Raw genomic sequence first — 19,406 nt, 5'->3', positions numbered from 1 at the left:
CTTGCTAGTTATATATATTGTCATTATCAAAAGGCTTGATGGAATAAATGCATCTTTAACTACTACTACTTATCATTTCTATAGCGCTACAAGGCATACGCAGCGCTGTACACCATACACAAAAAGAGAGAGTCCCTGCTCAAACTTCCTAAATGAGGAGAGAGATGTTATTTGCCTTAGTTCCAAAGGCAAATAGCAATTAATATCCGTGACTGATCATCCTCCAATCGGGACTGGCGAAAAGAGGGAACATCCAAAAAGCATTTTCTTTGATATCTTAACGTTCTACATGGACGTAGAAATGCTCAAAGAAGCATCATTATGCAAGCTTTAAAAGTACTAACAATGCTGGGACTGGGGGGAGTGGGTCAATCATGCGGTACAAGGAGAGCTTATTCATATATAAGGCACTCATTATTGGGAAACAATGTATTTTACAATATTGGACTCAGGATATAGGACCATCCTTTTGGCAGTGGAGGAGTTTGCTTCATTCCCTGGTGCAGATGGAAGCACATGCTATGAACCGTAGCTCTAGAAGTCAACAACGTTTCTGGGAAGTCTGGGAGCCGTACGTGCAGGCTCTATCAGGCAGAGCTCGCAGCCTATTGGTGAACTCACTCACTTGGTAGATGGAAGGAGAGGATGATTGAATTCCTGTACGGGAGGGTGGGGGGTGGATTAGGGGAGGGGGTAGGAGGTTATGATGTTTAGAGTTTGGGGAATTGAGTCGTTAAAGGGAATTATGAGGAGGTTGGGGGGGGGGGGGGGAGGGATGGAAAGTTAAAAACGACCTGTATGCCTATTTTGAATTGTGTTGATATGATTGGGAGTCAGTTGATAGTTGATATTGTTTATATTACAACATGCGATGGATTTAATAAGAATGATTACACAATAAAGCAAGGGTATAGTGGGGATGGGGGGGGGTGGGGAGAGGGAGGAAAACTTACAGCAAAAGTTTGATGACACTTCAGTTAAAGGTTTTGTTAAAGACGACAGAGATTTGTATTAAGTATATGTTTATTGATCTTTACATGCTGTAAACTGTGACATCAATAAAAAGTTAAAATATAAAAGTACAAATAATAATATTTTAAAGCTAATTCACACCATACAATTGACAATCAATATAGCTTAAGAAGGGGGGGGGGTGGGGGGGAATGATCTGCCTCAGCTTTCCCCCCAATCATACATACGTCAGAATTTTGGTCTATCTGCAGAGCTTGTAAAGATGGAGGCAAGCCACACACACAAAAAAAAAAACCCAACCCACAGTACTAAAGTAAACTAGATGTGGCATGACGAGTCTATGCATTGCTCATCAAACATTATTTGTGGTTAAGACACTTTAAATCTTAACACTAATTTAATTTTGAAAAAAAAAGTTTACAACACAGATATTTGCAGTTTAAAAGATAAGGACAAATCTATAATCACAACTAAACTTTTCTCGGATTTTAAAATAAAAAAATAGTTAATGATGAAAACCACTGACCACCTTTGCAGCCGTCCTCTGGACCAACTCCACCCTATTAATATGTTTTTGAAGGTGTGGTCCCCAGAATTGTATACAGTACTCCACATTCATTGTGCCATAACTAGAACAGGGAGTGTCAGTCATTTCCCTGGTATTGCAGGATTCTTGGTGTGATTGCTAATAGACCACAAGTTAAAGCTGAATCCAGAAAAATCCAAGGCTATTCTATTCTCATCGCCGCTTTTGCTCTATAAATATACAAGTTCCTCTGGTTTTGTTTTTGAAACTTCTCAGTATCATATTTGACCACAATCTGAAATACCAAAAAATTTCTACTTTGATTCAGCACTGCATTTATAATCTGTCTAATATGAGTCAACAGGGCCCTCTTGCACCCTACCAGTCTACAGATTCTGGTACACTCTGGTTATTTCTCAAATAGACTATTGTAATTCGTTGCACAAGAGCCCACAACAAAGATGTATTCAATGGATCCAAAATACCTCTATTAATTTAATTACTGGAGCAAAGAAACATGATCATGTTGAAAGCTGCTCACTGGCTTCCTCTTCCACACAGAATAACTTATAAAATTCTACTTCTGGTGTTTAAAATAACCACCTCCGAGTCCCCCTATCCTGGCATGTTTCTTGACTCTGCATTCCCTGTCACAGGTTCTTTGCTCTTCATAGCAAGATCTTTTAGCCATATCAGGTATGATACTACCCGCAAATCTATCTTCTCTGTTGTTGGCCCCACCCTCCCACCTCAGATTGCACACATCTTTTAAAACAAGTCAAAACCAACCTCAAACCTTCTCTTTGCATATGCTTTTTCTACAAAATTAATTCAGCTGATTTGGAACTGTTCACTCATGGAGTGAGCCTGTTTACGGACATCTACCCTTATTTCCATCTGTCTCCCCCTCTTTTCTATCATATTGTAGTTTAGTATTCTTCCAACCCAATACTGCCTACCCACCTCACGTTTTCCTTTTGTTCATCTTCTCCTCTTTTTATATTAGATGGTTAGCTGAAGATATTTTATATGATGTGTGGGCTATTAAGCATTTAATACACTTGGAAACTGGGGGGGGGGGAGAGGATTTCAATTTAGATTTTTAAACTTATAATTTCCTGACTCTACACCAAGGCCAAGGACAATTATTGAGCAAAAGCATCAGCTTCTCTCCACTCTCTGCTTCAAACCCACCATAGATGTTTATTTAACCAATAACATCCACATGCCTGAGCCCATTCTGTGCTGAGTTGCCATCCCCTTCTCAGAATCACACTGAGCTTTTTCCAACTGAAAAGACACAGGTCCAAAGCTGGTGGGTTTAACAAAGGCCACAGCTTTGTGACAACTGGAAATCCAAAGTCAAGTCACTGAGGTGGCACCTCTAAATGTCCGACAACCCTGCTCTCACTTGCCCAGTCCTCTCCCAGAGCTCAACATACAACCAACCATGTGGTTCTCCAAGGGTAATCACTTTCCTTCGGGGTCTCCACCTTATGTGTAACATCTCCCCCCCCCTTACTCCTTAGGACCAAGGATCAGTTACCAATGCCAGTTACTACCTGCTTCAGCAACCCCTCACTAACCTCAGGGCCCTCTCCCATCTTCTTGATCCACTTCTTAACAGTCTGTCAACACATTATTAGTGGGACATGTACAATTTTCAACAACCCAAAGCATAACATTAACCAAATCCAAAAGCCATCAGAAGGAGATGGAAAGGCAGATACCCACTTGAGCTGTACATTGCTGAGCAGTAGAAAGTCATACTTGGTTGGCTCCAGGGACCCCATCAGCATTTCTCTGCTAATCCCTGGCCAGCTGGAGTAGAGGTCCCAGGCAGCAAGATTCAGGGGGTATACTTTCAGAATCTAAGGCAAAGTAAGTCAGAACAACTGAAAATCATTTCATTATGTACAAATAAGTTCTTTCAGCTGACCCCAGGAGTGGAACAGGTGGATGTGAAGCTTCTGTTCACGCTTTCCAAAAATACTAGGACTAGGGGGCATGCGATGAAACTACAGTGTAGTAAATTTAAAACAAATCGGAGAAAATTTTTCTTCACCCAACGTGTAATTAAACTCTGGAATTCGTTGCCGGAGAAAGTGGTGAAGGCGGTTAACTTAGCAGAGTTTAAAAAGGGGTTGGACGGTTTCCTAAAGGACAAGTCCATAAACCGCTACTAAACGGACTTGGAAAAATCCAAAATTCCAGGAATAACATGTATAGAATGTTTGTACGTTTGGGAAGCTTGCCAGGTGCCCTTGGCCTGGATTGGCCGCTGTCGTGGACAGGATGCTGGGCTCGATGGACCCTTGGTCTTTTCCCAGTATGGCATTACTTATGTACTTATGAACTAATAGGGCTCAAATACACATATATACTCTTAAGAAAACAACAACAGAGCACATATATCCTTCTCCATCAAAAATGCACTAAATTAGTGATCTGAGATATGAACATGCACAGTGTGCAAACCATGATTATACGATTGCCCACAATCAACTATGGATTAAAACACAAGTTTCTGAAATATCCTCTAAGCAGCGTTTCCCAAACTGTGTGCCGTAGCAAACTCAGAGGTGCCGTGGATGGAGACGCAGAATAAGCACACGCCTCCAGGCAGAAGGCTGATTGGTCTCCTGCATGCAGAGACAAGGGTTATCATGTGTTAACATGTTAACTCTACTATGCCACCAACCACGGGTCGGGTCCTTCTTCCTGCCTCATATGCGAGTACAGAAAAATTATGTTCTTACCTGATAATTTTCTTTCCTTTAATCAAACCAGACCAGTCCAGACTAATGGGTTGTGTCCATCTACCAGCGCCTAAATTTAAGCACGATTTCGGTTTATAGAACAGCACTATGAGCTATTTTTTTTTTGCCACCATTTACAGAATCTATTCCTTTTTGCATCCCAACCTAGTCCTCCAGGGCACCCCATCAGGTTTTCAGGATATCCACAATGCATATACACATAATGCATCTGCAAGCACTTCCTCCTAGGTATGCAAGAATCACAATGAATATGCATGAGATGGGATATCTGGGAAAACCCTGACTGGCTGGGTGTGCCATGAGGACTGAGTTGAGAACCACTGATGTACTGCACTAGATAGGGTGCTCCACTCCAGCCCAGTTGATTCTACCATCGTAGCTCACACTTTATACCACTCAGGTCTTTGACTTCTGCACAAACCACACCATATGGATCATCATTGGAGCAAAGCCCATACATCTTCCCTTCTAAATGCTTTTAGGGACCTATCCCAAACACACAAGCTGGCCATTACCAAAAGAAACTATTACTCTTCTCTAATGGAGAGAAGGATACAACCTCATCAGGACTCTACAAGATTCTTAAATCGGCTCACCACATTGACTCCTTTACACATTCTCAATCCTTTGCGACTGCCAATACTTTGCTATATTTTTTTCCTCGGAAAATTCTCACACTTCGTACTTCACTTCTCATTTCTTCTGCTCCTAGTCCTTTTTCAGGACCAAGAGAGCAGTACATCAAATAACTTCAAAACCATAAAACCTGTCCAATAGGATATGAATTGAGACCACCAACACATATCAGCTACTAAAATGCTTTAAGGTTAATAATGCCTTTTTGTAATCTTCAATCTGAGCAAGATTTGAATTAAGAAATGAGAAGCTATGCAAGACTGTTCAAGTCTGTGCTCATTCATCCTATCCTCTGGACTGCCAGTTTCACAGGTGTGCAGACATACTTATCGTATATTTAACGAGTTCAGAATGATTTCATGCTATACCAAAGCCATAATATACTCCTATCATTCCTATTTTATACAGGAAGCTGAATATTTGTACAATATGTATAAGATCTAGAAACACAAATACATACCAACATATTCAACATAACAGCAGTTTTAGTAAGAAATGCAAAGCAGCAACATCACTATTGCCTTTAAAGCTAAACATCTGTTACCTGCTGCAGTAAAAGGGGGCTTTGGCGCGTGGCAAACCTGTGCACTGACACCACCGTGGGCCCCCTTTTATCGCAGCACAATAAAAGGGGCCCTTAAGTGTGGGGCATTTACATGTGGAACTGGTACACAAACCTTCTAATATTTAAATACTGTTACCTACAGGTCACAGAAGGCACAGTACACTGTTGCTGCTGATCCACTTACAACCAATGCTACTATCATCCACCGCCTTCCATGGAAGCAGAACCTGCACAATAAGCACACCTGCTACTGGGTATTGAGGGGCAAACAGGTTTCTTTTTTTTGGCCTGCCCTGGTTGCAACTCCATTTGGGCTTGTAACCCACATTTTGGGAAGCCCTGCTCTGCTGGTGCCATCAACCTTCATCTGCAACTACCTGGGGATTTTTCCTTTATTTCATAATTCACTTCATATTAAAAGTTGACAGACATTCCATTTATTTCAGAAACAGAAGTGCCATTAAAATGAAATGGTAATACTCACAGCTTGCATTTCTGTAAAGAAGGAAGGGCTCATGCAGTTGAAACTCCAAATCCTTGTTCACCGCTTCCACTAGATTGTGCATGTTAAGGCGATTCATGATTGTAAAACCATGTTGGGGCGAAGCTGACCTGTGGGTCCATTAAAGATGCATATCAAATGTTTACCTAATAAGCAACAGAATTTAAAATATCAGCTGCATAAACTATAGAGCAAGACCCATTTAAAAAGGAATTACTGTTAATCCTACATATCTGATCCCATTTGGTAACTTAAGGCATTGCTTCTCAACTAGCATGGTGCAACAAAGTTATTATGCCATGTAGCAGCAGCCACAGCTCAATTTTTTTCCCTTTCCCTACAGCCAGCAGTGTTCCAACAATCCACCACAAATGGTTTTGTCTGTCCCTCCCCCACAGTTGCAGAAAATGTCTGCTGGCCCTTCCAACTCAGTCATCCCTCGATTCCACAGCCCAGCCCCAGCTGGCATGAAAAACATTTTTTTCATAAAAAGCAGCATCACTATAAACTTAGAGCTTACCGTGTGTACACAAATAAGGTACCTTCTATGTCAGTCTTCTCCTGAAAAATGGAAACAAAATAAGACACTCATTCAAGTTTGGACCATACTCCTGTACTAAATTAAGCTATCAAAATAAGTTTTCCTTCTCTTCAATTTCTTTAAAATTCAAATAGCAGCATTGTCTCTGAAGATCCTTAGCATGCTTTCTATTTTAAGGTAGTAACATGTCCTGCATACTCACAAAATTCTTCAGTTTTTGCAGGGCCTGCCCTACCATAAGGCAGTTGCCTAGGGTAACAGAATTTGGGGTCTGCCAAATTACCATGGCTCCCAGGATCTCATCTCCCACCACCCCTGCTGGTAAAAGCAGCAGAAGTCAACTCCTCTGCTCTCAGCACTTTACTTAGTAGCATAGGGGGGGGGGGGGGGAGCCATGTCACTAGATCAAATCTAGGTATTCCAGTTCCATTGTACTAAAACAAACATGCATTCCATCCTCTCCATAACAAAAATCTGTGTGAAAGAAGGGACAGGACAAGGCTTTTATTATAGTTTGTGTCATAGCTGAGGGGTGAGATGAGATAGTAGAGGTGGAAAGCAAGGGAAGTTAGTGAAAGACTGAGGAATAAGAGGCTGGGAAAACAGACAATGGAATATGAGGGCTAGGGGATGTGCTACAAAGAAAGAAAGAGAAATTAAAAGCTAGCAGGTAGATATGGTAAAAAGAGAATTAAGGATAACACAGTAAGATGTTTTACACAGTAAGGTTACTAAGAGGCATATTTTCAAAGCACTTTGGGAGGCTAAGTTCCATAGGTTTCTATGGAACTTTGGGAGGCTAAGTGCTTTGAAAATGAGCTTGTAAGCCTGCAGCTCCTACTGGCCAGAAGTATAAACATCTAAAAAAACAAACAAAAAGAGGATTGGAGACAGTAAGAATATAGGGCAGTAAACAAATAGATATGCTGGGCATTTTGAAGACCTAGTGGAAAGAAGATGTTATGGTATCAGGCTACACACTTGATCCACCTTATCATTTTGATCCATAAGTACAAAGGTATTGCCATATTTGGAAAGACCAAAGGTCCATCAAGCCCAGCATCCTGTTTCCAAAACTGGCCAATCCAGGTCACAAATACCTGGCAAGAGCCCAAAAAAGTACAAAACATTTTATATTGCTTATCCCAGAAAGTGGATTTTCCCCAAGTCCATTTAATAATGGTCTATGGACTTTTCTTTTAAGAAGCCGTCCAACCCTTTTTTAAACTCTGCTAAGCTAACTGCCTTTACCACGTTCTCTGGCAACAAATTCCAGAGTTTAATTACACGCTAAGTGAAGAAAGATTTTTACATTTATTACAATGTAGCTTCATCGCATGCCCCCTAGTCCTAGAATTTTTGGAAACCATAAACAGACGCTTCACATCTACCCGTTCAGCTCCACTCATTATTTTATAGACCTCTATCATATCTCCCCTCAGTCGCCTTTTCTCCAAGCTGAAGAGCCCTAGCCACTTTAGCCTTTCCTCATAGGGAAGTCGTCTCATCCCCTTTATCATTTTCGTTGCCCTTCTCTGCACCTTTTCTAATTCCACTATATCTTTTTTGAGATGTGGCGACCAGACTTGAACACAATATTCGAGGTGCGGTCACACCATGGTGTGATACAAAAGCATCGTGATGCAACCATGGAAGGATAGTCAAAAGGAAGCTAAAAAAAACCCAAAATAAATAAATAAATACACTACTCACAGAGTTCTCCTCAAACCTATGATAGTCTTACCTCCCCCCCCCACCCAGTTGGCTTTAATATCTCAATCTGTTCTCCCGTGCCATCTGCTTCACCTAGTCCATCAGTTATTGAACATTCACATTTCCCTTCTCCATCACTCAATCTCCATGACAACCAGAGATGGCTGTTAAGTATTAGTGCCAATCCGGCCAGTACAGGACTAACACTGATGAAGATTATATGACCAGCTCTTATCTAGTACACACTGGTTACTTGGTTACTGTTTCATTCTGTGAGCCTTGTCATGGTTGATGGACTCCCAATGCAGGCATCGAAACACGGCAATGTTGAATTCTCTCAACACATTGAACTGAGACTATTCAATATATCTGCTTTTAAGAATCGTCATTTGTTACATCTCACTATGTATTTTTCTTTTGCTTCAGTATGTTTAAAAAGATTTTCTTCAGTCTAAACTGTAATATGTAGCATCCAGAGCAGAGGGTGTTGAATCTTCTAGCTCACTTAAGTGAAAGTAGTGTACATATATTGCACACAGGCAACTTTTTCCTTAGTTATGATGATTGCTAATCATTACCGAATTCCATGCAGTGTCTCTGTTTTCTCTCTTTAACTGTGAATTTTATTTCCTGTTATTTAAATAAACTTATTTAGGATTTTGCTTTTACCTTTTTGGTAGTAGTTCAAAGTAACATATAGGTACACAGTAGGTAGTTTTCTGTTCCCAGAGGGCTTACAATCTAAAAGGTTGTTTCACTGAAGTTCAGTAGTTTTTGCACTTATTATGCTTGATACGTGCAGAGGATGTGTGGTAACTGTTGCAGTTAACTGCAGTGAAAATGTTCTTTACTGAACATAGATTGCTGACAGCTTGGAGGCACTTAACACTTCCATTCAGGAGGTGTTGTGCACCTGGGCTAATGGCATAAGTGACAACACATGGTACATTGCATGTACTAATTATAGTGTGGCCACACCCATTCTCCACCCATAACCTGCCCCTAACAATTGTGTACATTAGCACACATTGTTATGACACCACAGTAACAGAAACCATGCTCATGTGATGACAGCAGGTGCTAATCCACACGTTAATTAACACACTTTAGTAAACAGGCCCCTAAGTTTGGACCTGAGGCCATAGTGAAGAGACCTCTTAAGGGCACAAGCAGCATTACAAGGATTTGGAGCTTTATGACTGTTGGTGTAGAGTTACATTACTTTTCTTTATTTTCCCATTTTCTATTTATGAAAGTTCATATAAACATTATTTTAAAAAAATGTTCCCTGAGACCAAGTCCATAAACTATTAGAAACCATGTAGACTTGGAAAAACCCACTGTGAACAGAAACCACAATGCATTGGGATCCTTCTAGCTATGAGTGATCTGGACTGCCTGCTGCTTGAGACTGATACTGAGTTTGATGGACCTTTGGTTTGACACTCTTATTACTTGAAGAGATGTCTCTTCTAAGTCCTCATACCAACAAATGCCTTTTCACCTGGTTTGGTTCAGTTCATTATTCAAAGACCACAGTAATCCACTAGCCCAGTTCTTGCCTCCAAGTTATCTTGCATTAAACTTTGCTGCTTTTCAGCTATTATTAATAAATATTTAAGATCAGCCTGTCTTAGGGGTCCTTTTACTAGGGTACCCAAATGGATTTAGGGTGTCTTAAATGATAAGCCACCCATTATATTCCTATGAGCATCTTATTTTGTGTGCACTAAATCTTGTTAAATTTTCTTTTGAACTTCCTTTATAACCCGTATAGTCATGCACGGTGGTAAATAGAAAATTTACTATAGATTTTAGTAGCAAGGAAGCATTTGCAAAATTACTATAAACAAATAAGAGGGCTGAAAGAGCTAGCAACATTTTAAGTAAAACTCATAAAGATCTTTGCTGACCTTAAACAAGAAATCTCCAAACATTAAAAAAAAAAAAAACCTTACAGATTCAAACTCAGTTAGAGGAAAATCATTGGCCTTTTTTATTACATTTTGCAGAGTAGTTTTTACAGATATGTGGTTTAACACTAACTCTTTCAAGTAATATCTTATATAATCCCCTATTAGTCAGGGATTACTGGGAGATAGTATCCCTGGTGGAGAGTCACTGGGAGGTCCCTAGATGGAAGACCAGCCCATGGGACTGTCACTGAAATAAAAATGCAGACAAAAAGTGCCCGGGACTGAAGAGTGACAGGGGAGGTGGAGTTAAGGGATAATAAAGTGAATGTATGCTTTTTAGGTAGCAGCAGCAGAAGAGAAATAAGAGAGAGTCCCTATGGAGAATAGGGACTAAGAGTAAAGAAAAAGGTTCGAGGAGCCAGGGGACTGGAAGCTAAAGAGAACCTATCCCAGTGGCCAGGGTGAAGGGTCAATCAAGCGAGTGCTTCTGTGGTTGGGAGAGGAAATCATTTTGGAGACCAAGATATAACTGTACATATTTTTATTGCCCCGATTGCCAATGTATGGATGTGAAGGAGGCAGGATTCCTTTTGAGGAACCACGGAGGAGAGAGAGATTTTGTATATAATCTGGTTAAGGACTGTTTCCTATTGAATTGACTGGAGCTGCTGGTTGAGTTCAACTTATTTTGTTATAAGCTACTGACTGGAATAAACTGTGCATGGGTATCCAGTCAAGGCAAACTATGCTTAATTGCCAATTTTGCTCTCACAGTGGGTTTGAACCTGAACCAGAGTTTGCTGGGGGGGAGAAGAGGGTTATCCCACCCACTAGCACTTCTTTCCCCAGGTGGAGGCACTGTGTGCCAAGTGTGAGGGTCCAACAGTCTGCCCTTCACAGAGGCTCCAGCCCACTCAGACCCTGGACCCAGAGAGTTCCCAGTAAACAGGAGTTACACTTAAAAGAATAGGACATTACACTTCACACTTTTACACGTACAACCACCACTATATTTATTTATTTGTTACATTTGTATCCCACATTTTCCCACCTATTTGCAGGCTCAATGTGGCTTACATAGTACCATAAAGGCGTTCGCCAATTCCGGTATGAACAAATACAGTAATGTTGTGGTAGAATAAGGTTCGTGTGTACAGACACATTAGAGAATCGTAGAGAGGAAGAGTTATTATATGTCCATTATGAGCTTTGGTTTCGTTGTGTTGCAGCGTACACCTTTTTGAACAGGTTAGTTTTTAATGATTTCCGGAACTTTAGGTGATCATAAGTTGTTTTCACGGCTTTTGGTAATTCGTTCCATAGTTGTGTGCTTATGTAGGAAAAGCTGGACGCATAGGTTGATTTCTATTTGAGTCCTTTGCAGCTTAGGTAGTGGAGATTTAGGTATGTCCGTGTTGATCCTGTTATGTTTCTGGTTGGTAGGTCTATGAGGTCTGTCATGTATCCTGGGGCTTCGCTGTAGATTATTTTATGAACCAGGGTGCAGATTTTGAAAGCAATGCGTTCTTTGTTTGGGAGCCAGTGCAGTTTTTCTTGGAGGGGTTTGGCGCTTTCGAATCGCGTTTTTCCAAATATAAGCTTGGCTGCTGTGTTTTGAGCGGTCTGAAGTTTCTTTATAATTTGTCCTTTGCATCCCGCATAAATTCCGTTGCAGTAGTCTACATGGCTTAGTACCATTGATTGTATCAAGTTGCGAAATGTTCCCCTCGGGAAGAATGGTTTCACACGTTTGAGTTTCCACATTGAATGGAACATTTTCTTTGTTATAGATTTCATTTGGTTCTCTAGTGTGAGGTACGGTCGATTGTAACGCCGAGAATTTTCAGGCTGTCTGAGATAGGGAGGGTATAATCTGGGGTATTTATGTTTGTGGGTTCGTATTGTATTGGGATGAGAGGATGAGACAGTGAGTTTTTTCTGTGTTGAGTTTTAGTTGAGAAGGACTTGTTAAGAGATTCTATAAGAATCTCTATTCCCAACAATATACACAGCCGTAAACAATAAAAACCATATACACATGCTATATGTATTGGAAGTACAGGATATCCTCACCCAGGAATAAAAAGCAAAGAGAAACAGACTACATCAACAAGAAACATAAGTCAAACTCTCACTAAAGCCACTAGCATTGTTACTCTGAACATTAGAGGCTGAAAAGGACTGCAAAATCTCTCTCTCTCTCAAAAGGATTAAGTTTCTAAAAAGAAATTTTTAGACCAGACCTTGTTGTTACATATACAGCAAGTACACCATGGCGTGTGTCCTCCTGTTTAGAATCGATATATTACACAACAAAAGCATCACGGCAGAGGAGACATTAAAAAAAAAAACCCGGCTAACTGTATAGGGGAAGGGAGGGGGCACCTCCCCATGGCTTCCCGAGTCTCCCTCCTGTTTCTGTCTGACGCCGCCGTCAAGCCCCGCCATTTCCGTCCCGACCCATTCACTCACCCAGCTGTTAGCTTTGGGGCTGAAGCTGTAGAGTGCGACCTGGCCGGTAACGTCCACAATGCGGCTGATATAGGGGTCGTGTCGCTGCAGCGCTGCCAGGCTCATGCAGATCCCGGCCGCACTCCGATGCTCCATCTTCGCACTGAATCCTGGGAGGCGGCCTTAGAGAGCGGAGCAACATATTGGTGGCTCCCTCCGGGAACAGAGCTGTCGGCTTTTGGGTTCCCCTTAGCACCAAGAGACCTTGGTTCCACCTGAGCCGGCGGTGATTGTGACGCGTTTCTAAGGAAGATGGGTCGTCGGCCGGGCTGAAAATGTAGGTGCATGCACCCGATTTAGCAGGTTGCAAAATGCTCATCGTAAAGAGCAGTTTGTTACCTTCCTCCATAAAAGTGCTTCTGCTACAGGCAGAGGGTGGGAAGATTTTCTGTGGTCACTGATCACTGTCCCTATAGGGTGTAGATAGAGAGGCCCAGTTCTAGTGGGTGAAGAGGAAATAAAAGGGGTTGTATTTGTGGAAGTGATGTCTTTGGGTGCCCCCCACCCCACGCTGAGACCCTGAGCACTGAGGGGGAAGTCCTGGAACAGAGTGGGTTAAACCTGAGGCAACTAGTGGATGAAACCCCTGTCCACAAGGACAGAGGGTGCCTGTAACCCTTTAGTGTCCAATGTTCCCATCAATCTGTTCCCATATGGCTTATTACAGGAACATTGGACACTAAAGGGTTAAGAGAAGGACAGCCTGGTGGGAGAGGACACCAGGCGCAGGAGAAGAGTGGTAGCAGAGCAGAGGAGCCTCATTCCTAGCGAGACATTGCCAGCAGGGCTTTGGGGGGGGGGGGGGGGAGATTCTCTGGGCCTGGCCTTCAAGGGGGCCTGGCGCATGGCTCTGTCTTTTTCCCTGCACCTATGTGTTGGGACTTGGGTGATTCCCGGCCACAGGTCAGGAGCAGGAGAGTAACAGACCGAGGGAGGAGTAGATGCAGGAAAGTAAGGGGGCTGCTCTGGCAGTGCTCAGAGATAGCCCTGATCAAGGATGGGCTAGAGATAAATGGAACAATATTTGATTTTGGCTTAAATGTCCATATGAACCAGAACTGTATATAAGACTGTTTTATCATGAAGTTGTTCTGAGTTGGTTGTTCAGTAAAGGAAAGTTGAAGTTACTTACCAAGACTGCTGGTCATTTTTTTCTGAGAGCAAACTTTGGAGTACTCTGTGGGAAAGAGCCCTTCAGCTTTCCAGGATTTAGCCCGGCCCACAGCCTGCGCCCAGCTCGACTGAAGCACAGTCTGTTTTGTGGACCCGGGGAGCTTAGTCTGCAGCCCCGACTGAGGGGTAGACTAGGGTTACAAGTAGAAAAAGGACCCAATGTTCCACTTTCTCTAGTTTCCCCCAAGCAGAGAGAAAATAAGAACAAGCACTTCAGCAAAGTAAATATGATTTAAAATATCTACCTCGTTTTCACTTAATCCGTGTCCTACATTGTTGACTTCACTGGCTACCAATACAATACTCAGCCAAATTTAAAACAAGCCTTAAGTTTGACATTCAAGGCCCTTAAAGGAAATGGCCCAGAGTACTTGAACAGGATCTCCCTCTATACACCTCCAAGGTCACTAAAGTCCTCCCAAGGAGTATCCCTAGCCACACCCTCTCCAAAGGATATCACACGATGTGAGCCTTCTCCGGAGTAGCCCTCAAGTGTACCTTTGACGTGTCTGCTCTGGCTCTCCAGGCCTTGATTTATAGCTCATATGTGGCCAGGATATGCCTTAGTTGGCTCCAGCAGGCTCTGGAGTAGGGCCCTAATGTGGGTGCTGTGTTGGGGTCCATTGTGCCACACATGGAGTCAGGTTTGGCTTATCTAGTGGACTCGCTTTATGACGTGGTCCGGACTTCAGCCAAAGATGGCATTGGCTGTTTCTTCTCATTGGTAGTTGTGGCTGTGCCATTGGGTGGCAGATTTGGCATCCAAGCAGCGGCTCACTTGATTGCCCTTTCTGGGCAAGCTCCTCTTTGGTGAAGATTTGGAAAAGATTGTGAAAGATTTTTTTTTTTTTTTGGGGGGGGGGGGGGGGGACTCCAAGGGTCAATGTCTTCCTGCAGACAAACCCAGATCAGCCCTGAGGGCCAGGCCTGCACAGTGTCATTTGAGAGAGGTGCACCGTTACTATCCAGGTCACCCTGCCACAAAGTTTCAGCGCCCGTTTTGGAGATCCAGGCCCTGTCGTGTCAAGATCCCTTTTTGCAGTTTTCAGAATCTGGAGTCACCTTGTGGATGGTGCCTTTCTTCTTGCCTAAGATCACCTCGGTTTTTCATCTAAATCAGCCTCTTTTTCTTCTGGGTATGGGTGCAGGGAGGGGGCTATGAAAAAAGTGGATGGAGTGTGTGGGTGCAGGGAGGGGGCTAAAACAAAGGTGGATTGCTGTGGGTGCAGGGAGGGGCTGGAAAAAAGATTGGTGAGGGGGACATGTACATGGAGGGGAAGGGGAAAAGAGGGAAATGCAGCACATAGATAGAAGGGAATGGAGAGGACAGGGGGGCATGCTGCTCATGGATGTTTTTTTTTTTAATGTACTTATTTTCTAATTTTGTATTTAGTAGAGTACGGAAGAAAATGCATGTGCTACCTTTACCAGTATTTTCACTGCTTATAGAATCTGGCTTTCTTGGGGGGGGGGGGGGGGGGGAGAGGTCTCCAGTTTTTGACTGCATGTTTTTTTTGGCCCCCTATTTTGTATCACTTGGGAGGTCTGTCCATGTCCAGCATGAGCGACTGAGGTGAAGGATGCTGCTGATAGATGGTGTGTGTAGGAATGTGTAACAGTCCAGCTTGTTCCAGTTTCCCAGCAGTGGGTATATTGGTATATAGGGTGAGAAACAGTCTGACAGTAAGTCATATGTCAGATTTAATGTCAATAAATTTGTTGGGAAAAGTGTTAGTAGATTGGGATGCAATTCTATTTGTTAAATCTTGGATGAATAGCAAACATACTCCCCCTCCCTTGTACAAAGCCGTGCTAGCAGCTGCTGGTGCATTAATTCCAACACAGCCCATTCAAAGTGAATGGGCTGTGTCGGCATTGCCGTGCTGCTTTTTTTTTTTAAAGGGAAGGGGCATAGGTTGGGTACAGATACAAGAGTACGGAAAAAAAATCAAACCAAAGCATTCTGTGAAAATTGATTGGCCATATGGAATTTACAGTAAGAATACAGTATTTTAATGGTTGCTGCATACACATTTGTACCAATAAAATGTATAATTCAGTTATGTACATATATACAGTTTTTTGGGGTGTTTTTTTTTTTTGGGGGGGGGGGGGGGGGGGGGGTTAGAGAGAGCCTGTTAATCGTTTTCCTTCCACACCACTGAGTATTGGTATTTTGAACGTAGCACATATCTTTGATAGTGTATACTTTGCAAGTGGGCTTTCACATGGGCAGAGTCTGGGAGGTGCACACACATACGTATCTTATAGAATACTATGTTAATCCTGTAGCTCCTGGATCTGGGTGAGCACATTTACACCAGCCCTATGGCTGATGCAAGTGCATCTAAATCCATACACACATATATAATTGGTTGCTCTAGTATTCTGTAATGGAAAGTAGGTGCCCCTTTAGAGAATTGCCCTCAAGGGGGGTGAATAGATCTCTGTAGCTCTATTTATTTATTTTAATTTCTTATATACTGCCTGCAAGCCTTAAAGCTATTGAAGTGGTATACATTCAGGTACAGTGGGTATTTTCCTGCCCCCAGAGTTCGTCTCTGACTTGCACAAGATCACAAGGCTCTGCAGATGGATTTGAACTGGGTTCCCCTGGTTTTCAGCCCACTGTTCCAGTAGGCCACTCCTCCACCCGCTCCTCTCCTTCTTTCTGCCAACAGCTGACCAGAACAATTAATTTAGCCCATTTGAGATAGCTTCTTCCAAGCAGTGAGAGCCATTGATTTAGCACATTTGAGCCTCTCCTAAAGCTTTGGGCACTAGACGTGCTTCGTTTTCTTATGCCTTAATTCTGCCCTGCCAAATTTACAGTAATAAGTGCTCCTAATCAGAATCATTGATTCATGTCTCCACTGCCTGTACTGGGTTTATGGGATCTCAGTGGAGACTGAACAAGAGACAGCCAACTCTATTACATACGTTATTGCAAGAAACGGAGCACATAAAGCAGATTAAAATTGACCAGCTTCTCTTGCAGTACCAACCATTGCTACACAGGAGGTTGAACTAGGTCACATGCATCTCTCCTTACATTGCTGAAGGACATTAGAAGTTTTAATAATTTATAGATTATCTCTGAGAAACAATGATCTGGTACAGACAGGTAATCTAATATCCCCATATCCTTCCAACCCAAATGCGCCATTTCATTCCTCTGAATCCGCAAGCGTGTAAACAGTTCTAGAATGATCTAGAGCTCTATGCAGCAAAGCAGAAAATATGAAGCGCTTCAAATGGTAGGAACTTCTTTCCAAAATATGACAAGGCTCTCTTTTGCTAAGGTAAGACAGGAAAGCATTAAGAAAGCAAAAGTTTGAGGTTGCTTTTTGCAGCGTCTGAATGGTGCAGGGGAAATCATTTTTTAGAGTGATATTAAACCTGAGGCACTGCAAAACCTATATACTATGTGTGCATTATATAGGGGGGGGCATTTGGTAACAGTTAATGCATTTTATTTATAGCAGGGCCCATTTTATGCAATGCCCTGTGGTAAATAATGCATTGACAGCATTAGTGTGCATTAACTGTTAATGAATGACCCCCTTCAAATGGTTGTATCTCTGGGAAAAATATTACCACCTATTGCTTTCTCATCCAAGTAAATATGAATATAAAACAAAAGATGTACAAAAAATTCAGTTGTTTATCTAATAATATGTATTATTTACTTCAGTGAATACAGAGCAGCATGAAGGGTTGTTCCTATCATATGATTTACTATTTCAGCTATCCAATTATAGTGATAAACTTGACAAATTCTTGCCTTTTTAGATACTCATGTCAATGTTTGTAACATATTTGGGGGTTAATGTATGTCCCTGAGTAGTTAAGATTTTTTCTTGATGCAATAAAAAAAATTGCTTTTTAATCCAATTACTCCCACACTGACTCATGATTTGGGTTGTTATGATTAAGTTGATATCCTGAGTAGGTGTCTGTTGTTTAATCATACTTAAAACCATTTCTTCTCATTTGTTTCCTTGTCATTCTTTTGATTTTCTATTTGTCTCCCTGTTTGTTGTGGTTTAATGGAGCTTATTTCTTATACTAGTTTTATGTGTGTTTGATCTTTGTTTCTTCTTAAAGATCATGCCCTGTAGCAAGAGTTCTGCTTGTGAAACATTTGAAAAATTGTATTAAATTTTAAAAAATAATAATTTCTTGGCTGCTGAATCTTCTGTGGTATACATGATAATGTGGTCAAGGGTACAGCTTGGATTGGACACAAACTCATTTGGACAACAGGATATAAGCAAAAATAAGTATTTATTTATCTGAGGCCTGTTACTTCACAGGACCAGGAACATAAGTTGGAAAACCTTCCTCCATTCAATAAACACAGTCTCAAGCAGGCCTTTGGTCAACAGGCCCAAACATGGTCTGTGACTGGTGGGGCTGCCACACCCCAAACACAGCCTGTAGGTTCTTCTCCAAGTCTCAGCTCTGGTTCCATACAGGCCTCAAAACACAACATGTAAGTCTCAGTCAAATAGCAAAAGTGGCTTACCTCTGCCAGGTCATGATCACTGCACAGCAGCAGAGGAACCCTTACATTATAGGGCAGCTTCTCTCCTCCTAGGGCCTCTGTATCAGGAACTTTAGGGCTTTTAGCTCCATCCTAATTTTAGTTCCACCCCTCTGCCTCAGCAACTGTCTCTGTCTCAGCCTCCACCTCAAGCAGACTAGTGCCCCCTGCTGCAAGGAGGCTGAACTGCATCATCAGTGAGGGAGTGCTCTTCACTATACTATCCACTCCGTCAGAGCATATTTGAATTTCCAGTCATTTACACGTGTGAAACCACAGATTAGGGCTCCTTTTACTAAGCTGCAGGCAAATGCCCATATCTTATATATATGCACACGCATTGCAACTCTGCCTGTGCTCTTTCCAGACTGGCCTTGGAAGCTCCTATGCACAGATCATAAGAAAATACACGTGCTTATGTTGGCATATGGACTTGTATGCACAATTTTATACAAATCATTTTCTACATGTAAAACATGCTTTACACACAGAAAATGCCTCCTGGTCCGGATGGATACAGAGCAGAATTTTATAAGCTGCTACTGCCAGACATAGTACACTTTCTGACTACTATGTTCAGTAGAATTATTATAGATCAACATCTGCCTCGGTCCTTGGAGTCTGCAAGGATAGTAGTATTCCCTAAACCGAGGAGGGATCTTTCCCTGCCTAGCCTGGATCGTATAGACCTATTTCACTGATCTGATATGAAGCTAAGTTGTTAGCCACTATCCTATCCAATCGATTGGCAAAAGTAGTCTTCCATCAATTATAGTGGAACCGCAAGTGGGATTTAAACAAGAACGCCAAGCGGTGAAAAACATTTGGAAAATATTAGCCACTTTGGAAACAGTGCAGACCATTGGAGAACAATCATAGCTTATCAGCTTTGTTACCAAGAAAGCCTTTGGAAGGGTCAGTTGGGATTTTATGTTTAAGGGATGTTTTGGGGCCGCTATCCGAGCTTTGTACCATGCCCATAAAGCAGTGGTCTCTGTGAATGGTATCACTTCTGAAGCTTTTCC

At 42.1% G+C, this 19,406-nt stretch overlaps 1 protein-coding gene across 3 annotated transcripts in view; it reads right to left on the bottom strand.

Annotated features, from left to right (window-relative positions):
• The window catches only part of DCP1A (decapping mRNA 1A), a 76,013-nt gene extending 57,601 nt beyond the window's left edge, over nucleotides 1–18,412 (bottom strand). Inside the window, exons 1-3 of one of the 3 annotated variants that reach the window (XM_030206462.1) lie at nucleotides 18,364–18,412; nucleotides 6,502–6,542; nucleotides 5,964–6,091 (exon numbers count right to left, since the gene is read on the bottom strand). In XM_030206462.1, coding sequence (XP_030062322.1) covers nucleotides 5,964–6,060 — 97 coding nt within the window. In that variant the 5' untranslated portion in view covers nucleotides 6,061–6,091; nucleotides 6,502–6,542; nucleotides 18,364–18,412. Of the gene's footprint in view, nucleotides 1–5,963; nucleotides 6,128–6,501; nucleotides 6,543–12,623; nucleotides 12,759–18,363 lie in introns of those variants that run through there. The other 2 variants (XM_030206461.1, XM_030206463.1) reach the window with 2 other exon arrangements.
• Between the last annotated feature and the right edge of the window lie 994 nt (nucleotides 18,413–19,406).

The sequence above is a fragment of the Microcaecilia unicolor genome, chromosome 6 (genome assembly GCF_901765095.1).
Source record: "Microcaecilia unicolor chromosome 6, aMicUni1.1, whole genome shotgun sequence".
In the NCBI taxonomy this organism is placed as follows: domain Eukaryota; kingdom Metazoa; phylum Chordata; class Amphibia; order Gymnophiona; family Siphonopidae; genus Microcaecilia; species Microcaecilia unicolor.
The sequence above is the reverse complement of the archived record's forward strand: the minus strand, read 5'-3'. Positions and strand labels throughout refer to the sequence as shown.